At 37.0% G+C, this 10,399-nt stretch overlaps 1 protein-coding gene across 2 annotated transcripts in view; it reads left to right on the top strand.

Moving 5' to 3' along the window:
- Positions 1 to 703: 703 nt before the first annotated feature.
- LOC106458781 (epoxide hydrolase 1-like) overlaps positions 704 to 10,399 on the top strand; it is a 29,596-nt gene continuing 19,900 nt past the window's right edge. The window contains exons 1-3 of one of the 2 annotated variants that reach the window (XM_022385108.1): positions 704 to 864; positions 4,915 to 5,044; positions 7,052 to 7,353. In XM_022385108.1, coding sequence (XP_022240816.1) covers positions 847 to 864; positions 4,915 to 5,044; positions 7,052 to 7,353 — 450 coding nt within the window. In that variant the 5' untranslated portion in view covers positions 704 to 846. Of the gene's footprint in view, positions 865 to 905; positions 990 to 4,914; positions 5,045 to 7,051; positions 7,354 to 10,399 lie in introns of those variants that run through there. The other variant, XM_022385109.1, reaches the window with a different exon arrangement.

The following is a 10,399-nucleotide window of genomic DNA, read 5'->3' as shown; positions in this document are numbered from 1 at the left end:
TTCCTCTATTAATCACAGCCACACAATCAACAAAAGTTATTGAATGGATGTGCTTACTGCTGTACCCTTAACGAAATGTTGAATGTTGCAGTGATAAATCAGTCATTTATATGTTGCCCTCTATAATCTTGAACAATGTTTTCCAGATATAAAACACTATATGTATCTAACAGTTACCAGAACTACATCATGTACATCTACGCTTTTATTACTGCTACGTTGCTATATCATTTTCTTCCACATCAAGTTATTATTTGTTTAAAATATTTGTATTTATCAATAAACAGATTATTAATAATGTTATTCTGTTTTGCCTTATATGGCTATTATTAAAGTACAAAACTAGTTTCACCTCAAGTAGTGTACCAAAAACCGCAATAGGTTTGATGTTATCATTTGATTATTATTTTTTCTTTTGTGCAAAGAACTTCGAACACTCATAAACAGCTGTTAAACAGTTCATACGGTTTCACAACCATATCATATGTTTTAATCACGCCTTACAGTGGCCCAGCAGTACGTTTGCAGGGTTACGACCCTAAAAATCGGACTTCGATAACTGTGATGGGCAGAGCACAGATAATCCATTGTGAAGCTTTGCGCTTAGCAACAACCAACCTAATCGATTTTAATCACCTTCACGTGACTTCTGCACCTTTCAAGGTCAAAATGACACATGAAATAGCTTTCTTTCGGGTGTACGAGCACCAACACTTCTTTATTTAAGTTAATCGGGATTATAAAACCTTTACAAGATCAAATTCTACAGGTACTACATCGGGAAATTACAGAAATATCAAAACTTTCGTGAACAATAAGAAATATGGATATCATATCGTATTATCTATGGTTTATCACCTACTGGCAAGTACTAAACTATTTGTTCGAATGATATTAAATAGCACGATGGAAATCTTGGCATCATACAGTGGTCTAGTCACTGGCTAGTCGGATAATATCTATTGACTTTACAAGGTGTGTAGATACAGGTAGGTGCTGTTTCTTTTAATCATCGAACGAGAACTCTGTCCACTTTCACAGAAGTGCTCAATGTTTAAGATATGATTTAAAGAACCAGGGGCATCATTAATAATCACTTAGCTTCAAACAAACTCTCGGCCTTAGTCTTCTCTTTGCCTTCCGGACTTCCAGACATTTCTCAAATCTTCATATGCACCAAATTAGTAGATATGATCCGCTGTGAAATTTTATCAACCCAACGAACCTAGAAAACGGGGATATCAATATTCCTGAACATCCCAGTTTAGGAAAGTTTTCTTTCCTTTAAAAACTAATTCCCTGCCACGGTTTTTGATATATATTTTTTCAAACAAAGGAAACTTTCCTCATCAATTGACATATGAACTCTGCTTGTCTCTTCCTTGTTTATTTATATTTGATGACGTTGTGTGTTGTGTTGGCTTGTACCATTACTTGTTCATTAGTTTTCTTCTTAATTCGTTCTACTAGCAGCATTCTTTTTAAGAACCACATTTCAGCTAATTCAAGTTTTCTCTCTACTTCCTTTGTTATTGTCTAAATTTCACACCCGTAAATAAGTATGGGCTCGATGCAGTAGCGTGCAGAGGGGGGGGGGGCGAAAGGTGCCGGGGCATCGGGAGGGCATCCAACGCAAAGAGTCGAATCGAATAGTAAAACCCTTTCCGCCCTTCCCCAAGGTCTTAGGTACAAGGCCCCGGGCATCATAGAACCTATGCACGCCACTGGCTCGATGTAACATTGCAAGACTTTTTTCTTACTTCTATTGAAATATTATTGTCAGAAGCAGATTAACCATAACACAGAACAACTGCATACAACCTCTTGATCAAAATTTTAGCATTTAAAAGTACTATACAGCTACGCCTTGGTTAATTTCTCTGTGTTTTGGCTATCAAAAGTTGTATATCTACCATATACACATTCTTTAACGTGTCTAAATGTCACGAGTTTTAATTTATTATATTGTTCTTATGCTACAGCCTTAACAAGATAATGGAAGTGTATTGATATTAGTAATGTGTAAGGCTGACAGTGTAGAGGTAGTTTAAAAACATAGTGCCATTTTTTTATGATCATTGAACTTTGGTAATTATTAAGTTGAATATTATACATTTATAATAGAATACAATTCAAATTATAGAGAAAACAGAGGACAAGAAGAATTCTTATTAATTGTAAGGTTTCCACTGCCATCAACATCCATAACGATAGTCTTGTTTCTTTAAATATCATAAGTTTAATGTAGTTGAATTACGTCGATAGAAAGTTTATCGAAAAGCTTTTTTTTCTAAATATTTATTTTCCATATTGCATTAAATAATTTTGCGGAAAGTCTCCTCTGAAGTCACGTTATAATATGTAAAAATGTGATTGACTAATATGTTTTTGTTACTTTTAGCTTCTGATTAAACCTATATCGACGTTCCAATTCCTGTGGTTTTGGTTCAATGACGCTCTTGAAAAATACATCTAGTGCTCATTATGAAGTGGTAGACTAGAAGGGAACTGTTAGCCAACAGCGCCCTACCCCCCCCCCCCCCAATTCTTGGACTACTCTTGTATAGTTGAGTAGTGGCAATTGACAGAAAGTTTTATAGCACACACCCACCCCAAAATGCGGAGTGCGATAACATGTCGTGAATTATGAATCCTTGGATTCACAGTCCGGGCACGCTAAGAATGGGCCATTCCCGGCCCTGCCCGTTTAACATCACTTTTAATGTCACCGTAGCGAAGAACCACAAGTCATTAGCTCACTAATTATCGTGGTGACTGTAGTAATTGTTACAAAATTAAGATTTTTTTTAAATAAATTGTCCAACAGTGATTTTATACTAAGCACTGGAAATATTGCCGAGATAAAGGTTTAGTTTCTTCTGTTTCCGCTAGTTGTCTTGATTTCTGGATTTATAGGAGTAAGTTTGTTTTTATTCTGAGAAAAATGAAACTCCCACTGTAATTGATATCGCGACATGTTGTGTATATCAAGATAACGAACTATGTAACCTTATCATCTGTTTGGTTTCCTAATTAACCTTGACCGCTCATTCTTAAGATAACCTTTTCAAAATGCTGCAGTGAGAGACGACGCCTCCCGGCTTGTTGTCATTCTGTAAACATTTGAAGTAAACACCCACTTTTCGTTAACGGGGTAAAAAGTATGGTCACTCTAGATGTGATCGATAATGTATTACTCAACATAAGTATAACTGGAAATATCTTGATTTATATTTTGTTTCTAAATACCTACCCGTCTTTACTGTCCAATCATATTCCTTTTACCGTTTAGCACTATACTATTACTGTGTTTTGTCCACATTTACTTGTAAATAATAACTGTCTAATCACGTTCTTTTCACCGTTCAACACCATCCTGTTACTGTGTTTTATCCACAATCTTGTGTAAATAATAACTGTCTAATCACGTTCTTTTCACCGTTCAACACCATCCTGTTACTGTGTTTTATCCACAATCTTGTGTAAATAATAACTGTCTAATCACGTTCCTTTCATCATAATATTACATTTATAAGTAAATAATAACTCTCTACAAAACTGTGTTTTTATTCTCGGATGTAAACATCATATTGTGAAATGAATATGTTTTGTACGTAGAGTATTAAAACAAAGAACCAGATTAAAAATTTTGATAAAATGACCATGCTCTTTGTGAAATGGTCCTGTTAAGAATATATGAATTTGAAATGATACTTTCATTGCTTCACTTCTGAGCACATGTCTATACCACTTATGTAACAGCTACATATAGACACTTGTCAAATATACATATATATTGTTACGTCTCTGTTCGTTTGTTAATTTCCCGTATAATTTCTTTCCGATGAAACTTAGCGATACAATTCCTTTCTTAATTAAAACTAGTTTATTATTTCTTGATACAACTATATAATACACAGAATTTCCACAGTCCCTTTAACTTCAACACACGCTATAATTCACAACGATTTACACCCTTTACTCACGGCTTGACTCGATTATTCGTCTCTATATCTCCCTATCTGCAATTGTTCCTCCGCTTTAGTTGCCGGCTTATATATTAAGATAGAGGGCGCGTAGAAAAGACTAGAGTTGCCAGGAAGAGACATGATCCTTCTAGAAACTCATGACGTGTTACCAGTGTCACGTGACTTCCGCTGTCGTAACAATATATGTTTTTTAAATATGCCTCCAGTGGCTCTGCTGTAAGTCTGCCGGCTTAAGACGCTAAAAATCAGGGTTCAATACCCGTGGTGAGAAGAGCACAGGTAGCCCATTGTGTAGCTTTACGCTTAGCAACAAATAAACAAAAATATAGTTTTTGTCCTTTGATTCTTGAAGCTTTCGAATGATAAAAGTGATGTTTACAACTATTCTACAATAAACTGTTGAGGTGTCTTTATAATTATGAAATATAAAATTAGTCTATAAGCATTATTTAGTGTCCTAAATGGGATTAAAAATATATGAATCATCCTTCAGTAAAATCGAACCCGTGACCTCTCTTGCACTGTGCGGATGCCCTACCAACGGATGTTTTTTTTTTTTAGGGTTAATCCCCATATCTTAACTATCGCTACTAAAGCCCTTTTATAAGTTATTAATAAACACCAAGCCATGTCAAACCAAATAGAACAACGAAACACAGTTTTCTTGTCTACAACGCTTCCATTCATTGAAACTGCACGAATCTTGTACTGAACATGAGAGTGCGTAAGTATGATTTTTATGTTATTTTTCTTCTAAGTACACTTTCCCTAAGTTTTGCTTAAAATAATTAGCTCTATACATAGCTTAGTAATACATGAAAGTATATTAGCCGTTCCTTATTTTGCAGAGTATATTTTGCATAAATTACTATGTTGTCGGTTACATCGAAGTCTTTCATTGTGTTATTATTTCTTATATTTCTAGATGGGGTACACGAGTATTATCCTCCTCTTCGGAGTTTCTAGTGCTATATTAATACCACTCCTCTGGCCAGACCCAGATCCTCCAGTTCTTCCAGACATGTGGTGGGGCCGGGGGAAAATGCCGTCTCATCGTTTGTATTTTCTGCTTTCATTTCCTAGAATTGTTGTAGTCATGTTGCAGTTTATTGAATATTTTTGGAAAGTTTCACACCAAGCAAAGGGCTATCTGCGAGTAACTTTCCATATACGTTTGAACTAATAGATTAGAGAGAAATCAGCCAGTCAGTAGCACCAACCGGCAAATTTTGGGTGACTCTTGTTTGATCAAGCAATAGAATTTGACCGTTACTTTCATAGTGTATCCACGGACCCTAAGTGCGGAGCGCGATTTTGAGGTATCGGATCGCGAACCACGAGCCCTCGGGCTTACACTCCAAGCAAGTAACCCCAGGCCCTTTAACACACGAACTTTCTTTTTTTATTTCAAATATTACTATTCAGCTTATTTATAATGGAAAAGATAATCGCTTGTATTATTTTCTTCTTTTTTTTGTTAAATTAAATTATATTTTTATCGATTCAGTAGTTTTAAGTGTTACTGAATTAGTGTTGCGAAACAGTAGGACAGTTTGTTTTGTTCGTTTTTGAATTTCGCACAAAGCTACACGAGGGCTATCTGCGCTAGCCGTCCCTAATTTAGTAGTGTAAGACTAAAGGAAAGGTAGCTAGTCATCACCACCCACCGCCAACTCTTGGGCTACTCTTTTACCAACGAATAGTTGGGATTGACCGTCACATTATAACGCTCTCACGGCTGAAAGGGTGAACATGTTTGGCGGGACGGGGATTCGAACCCGCGACCCTCAGATTGCTACAAGTTTAAGTATACAATAAAGGTTTGTAATACCAGTGTTGTTTGTTTTGTTTATTGAAAAGCTACTATTGTTGTGTCCCTAATTTTTGACTAATCACCAGAGAGAGAAGACTACCGGCCGGCGGCATCCAATGCCAACTCTTGGGCTACTTTTTTATCAACGAATTAATGGGATTAATTGTCACATTATAATGCCCCTGCGTTTGAAACGGCGAGCATGTTCGGCGCTGGGTTTCGATTCGTATGATAATATTAAGTATCTATATTATTATTCTGCTTGTTTGTATGTACGACCGTTACGCTTTCTGACCGAGAACCTGCTGCATAAGCATGCATAGTTAGAATATTTCCCCAAGAAAAACCGCGCATGCGCATTATTCACTCGGCGACAAACACTCTGCCTGCGGTAGAGAGCTGTAAAGCTCAGTGATCAAGTCGCTACAACTGCTGTATGAAACAAGAAGTAACAACAAAAGGGGAATGTAAATATAATTTACTAACCATTTTGTAAAATAGAATATTAAAACTTATCAAAGTTTAAAAAAAAAGGTTTGACGTTAGATCATGGAATAACATTATAAGTTTATTTATCGGTAGTATTAAGTACAGTAAAGTTTAGTCCTAACTAAACTAAAGTAAAAAAAAAAACCTACACAGGTTACAGTGTTGATTTATCTCTTTATCGAACTTAGGCTTAATATAAGCTAATGTTTTATAAAGTACAGCCTGTCTACAATTACAATTCGTTTGTATTGTGCTAGAAATGTTATATTTAAAGAAGTAGTGTTACGATAAAGATACTAATTTGACTGGAAATGTTTTGCGGGTCTCTGCTAGTGGTTATAAATACTTAAGAGTGGAGCCTTGTGATAGAGCTCTCGATTTCGAAACTGACGAGCCGGGTTCGAATCCGTGTGATATGAGAATAGTCCCCTCACTTTAAGATGTCAGTGTGTTACAAAAGTCATAGCTAGTCCCTCAGCCTGGATGGTGATTGGTAGGGTGCTTCTGACTGAATTCCTTCTTTCTAGTCACTAGTTCAAATTTAGGAGCGGCGGTAGAAAGCCTTGGTAGCTTTACTACAAAAGTAAATACAAATAATACTTAACATTAATAAACTTACTAGTTATTATCTATATATATTGAAAAATAGCATGTTTTTGTTTTCAAATAACCACAAGGCAAGTGAAAAAACTAAAGCAGAAGAAACTATTATACACTATACAATTCTTGTAATATATATCAAAATGTTATTCTCCAACAGCTTCAAAATTTCCGAAAGATAACACTGCCATCAGACCGTTCACTATAAATGTCAAGAACAATACCTTACAAGACCTGAACCATCGCTTGGACAACGCCCGCCTTCCAGAACCTTTGGACAATGTCCAATTTCAGTACGGATTTCATTCCAAGTACCTGAAAAAAGTAATCGATTATTGGAGAAACGAATATGATTGGAGAAGAGAAGAAAGAAAGTTAAATCAGTATCCGCAGTTTCTAACTCAAATAGAAGGGATTGATGTTCATTATTTGCACATTAAACCAACTATTAAGAACTCTAAGGTAAAATTACTTTCACATTATCCTTTTATTCCCATTTTAATTTGTTCGACTGAGTTGTGTTCCAAAGTAAGTCCTCGTTTGTGACTTGTATTTCCAAACTGAGTTAAGCTAATTCAGAATTATCTCTATTTATTGATAACCTAAAGCAGTGCAATTGTAAGTTTCAGTTACTGGAGTACTATTTTCAAGTGAGGCCTATCAATTTTTGTGGCATCGATATATGGTATACAATCTCTTTTATAAAATTCTAAACCTAAAACCGGGAGTCCATCGTACAGAAATCAATGATAGTTCTGATAATCATATTATTAGGCTAAAATTGCCTCTCAGAGATATTTCATATCAAACTTTTAAACAATACAACTTTTGAGCTCATCGGTTCACTTCTTGTAGAGACATTTTCATTTGAAAATGAGTTTTTTCTCCGTTGTGTAAATATTTTGGTGAATGTACATCGCCTTTTGCAAAGTATTTTACCTCTAGAAGACCTGTTTTCAGTGATAAACTATTTAATATACATCGGGGGAATTTCCAAAAGTCATATTTAGTTTTTGTTTCAAATAAAACTTTAGAAAGTGTGATTGCATGAAATACAAATGTCGTGAATACAGTCACGTTTCGGTTCTGTTAAGTTAAAGCCAAAAGAACTCTAGGTTGTCAAAAAACGCTAGAATCTAATCAAGAGAAGACAAGTAAACTGTGAAGCTGATGGAATAATAAAAATAAAATATTTATGCCAGGTGGTTATGTCACTCGACTCGCAATCTGTAGGTCGCGGGTTCGTCCCACCAAACATGCTTGCCCTTTCAGCCGTGGGAGCGTTATAATGTTACGGTCAATCCCACTATTCGTTGGTAAAAGAGTAGCCCAAGAGTTGGCGGTGATGTCTAGCTGCCTTCCCTCTAGTCTTACACTGCTAAATTAGGGATGGCTAGCGCAGATAGCACTCGTGTAGCTTTGCGCGAAATTCAAAAACAAACAAACAAAACATTGTAACCACTTTCATTGTCTTATATTGTTTAGTGTCGTGATTGATCAGATCAACGAAAATCATAAGAAATAACTGAAGGGCATTCAATGTTGTTTCCATTAGGTACACAAAGTGTCGTAGACGTCAGAACATGTTGAAAACTATTCTCACAGTACAAATGTTGTTTCCATTAGGTGCACAAAGTGTCGTAGACGTCAGAACATGTTGCAAACTATTCTCACAGTACAAATGTTGCTTCTATTAGGTGCACAAAGTGTCGTAGACGTCAGAACATGTTGCAAACTATTCTCACAGTACAAATGTTGTTTCCATTAGGTGCACAAAGTGTTGTAGACGTCAGAACATGTTGAAAACCTTTCTCACAGTACAAATGTTGCTTCTATTAGGTTCACAAAGTGTCGTAGACGTCAGAACATGTTGAAAACCTTTCTCACAGTACAAATGTTGTTTCCATTAGGTGCACAAAGTGTCGCAGACGTCAGAACATGTTGAAAACTATTCTCACAATACAAATGTTACTTCTATTAGGCTCACAAAGTGTCGTAGACGTCAGAACATGTTGAAAACCCTTCTCACAGTACAAATGTTATTTCCATTAGGTGCACAAAGTGTCGTAGACGTCAGAACATGTTGAAAACCCTTCTCACAGTACAAATGTTGTTTCCATTAGGTGCACAAAGTGTCACAGTACAAATGTTGTTTCCATTAGGTGCACAAAGTGTCGTAGACGTCAGAACATGTTGAAAACCTTTCTCACACTGCAGTTCAATTACTCATTACCTACACACACATTGTCACGTCACGCCGTGACCATCTTATATATACCAGCCCACCCCCAATCTAGTAAATGCTAGAGCACTCCCGAAGGAACGGGATAGTTCTAGAAAGCAGGTGGCGTGACAATAGTCACGTGATCTCGCTGACGCAACACTGCGCAACACTCCTTAGTATTGTTCGTCCCGAACAATAGCCACATACAATAAACCAATAACAATTAACAATAACTTAATTAAATGTACAGAATTACAATCACAAAATTACAATTCAACAAAGTCTCTTAATTTTACGGGACGTATCTTCTTCTGTACTGGTCTCCGTCTCGTTGGCTTCTGCTTCATATTGGGTTCATCTGCTTCATCAGGAAATGCCCTATCGTCGATAACAGTCACATTAGTGGCAGTAACTTCACCAAGAGCTTCACCGTTTCCCTTCTCAAAAGTGAGTTGAGTTTCTTCTTCGACAGTGGCTTCTTCAGGTGCAGCGTCATTGGTTCTGTTGTCCACTTCGTCCCAACTGAAATGTCCTGGACCGTGATAACGTCAAAGCCTGTTGGCATGCACCACTTTTGGCTTACCTCGCCGACCACATTTTATCCAGAAAGTCACGTCTGAGAGACGATCCACTATGTTATATGGGCCTTCCCATGGAGAAGAAAACTTAGGAGACTTCTGGTCTTCCTGGGATTATACAACCACACCTTGTCTCCTGGTACAAAGCTGACTTCAGTAGATCTCTTATCATAACATAGCTTCATGGAATCAGCAGACGTTTTCAAGTTTGAATGCAGTTTATGGTGAATATCATCCATCCTTTCCGATAACACTTTCACAAACTCTGGCACATTCTCAGGCAAATCTTCATAAGGTCGGCGTCCTGTTAACAGATCCACTGGCAACCGAAGTTCCCGACCAAACATCAACTTTGCTGGAGTGTATCCAGTGGTTTGATGCTCTGCTGTCCTATAGGCCATCAACAGTGGAGGGAGTAAGACATCCCAGTCATCTTGGCGGCTATTACAAAACTTTGCCAATTCCTGTCCCAGTGTCCAGTTGAACTTTTCTACCATCCCATCAGACTGTGGATGAAGTGGCGTTGTCCTGGTCTTTCGGATGCCAAACAACTTGCAGCATTCTTGGAACACAGCTGATTCTAAGTTACGGCCTTCATCGGAATGCAGTTCATATGGCATACCAAATCTGAAGAAGAAATCACTAATAGACGAAGCTACAGTTGTAGCTTCCTGATTTGGTATTGCATATGCCTCAGGCCACTTGG

This window comes from Limulus polyphemus, unplaced genomic scaffold, assembly GCF_000517525.1.
Source record: "Limulus polyphemus unplaced genomic scaffold, Limulus_polyphemus-2.1.2 Scaffold513, whole genome shotgun sequence".
In the NCBI taxonomy this organism is placed as follows: domain Eukaryota; kingdom Metazoa; phylum Arthropoda; class Merostomata; order Xiphosura; family Limulidae; genus Limulus; species Limulus polyphemus.
The sequence above is the reverse complement of the archived record's forward strand: the minus strand, read 5'-3'. Positions and strand labels throughout refer to the sequence as shown.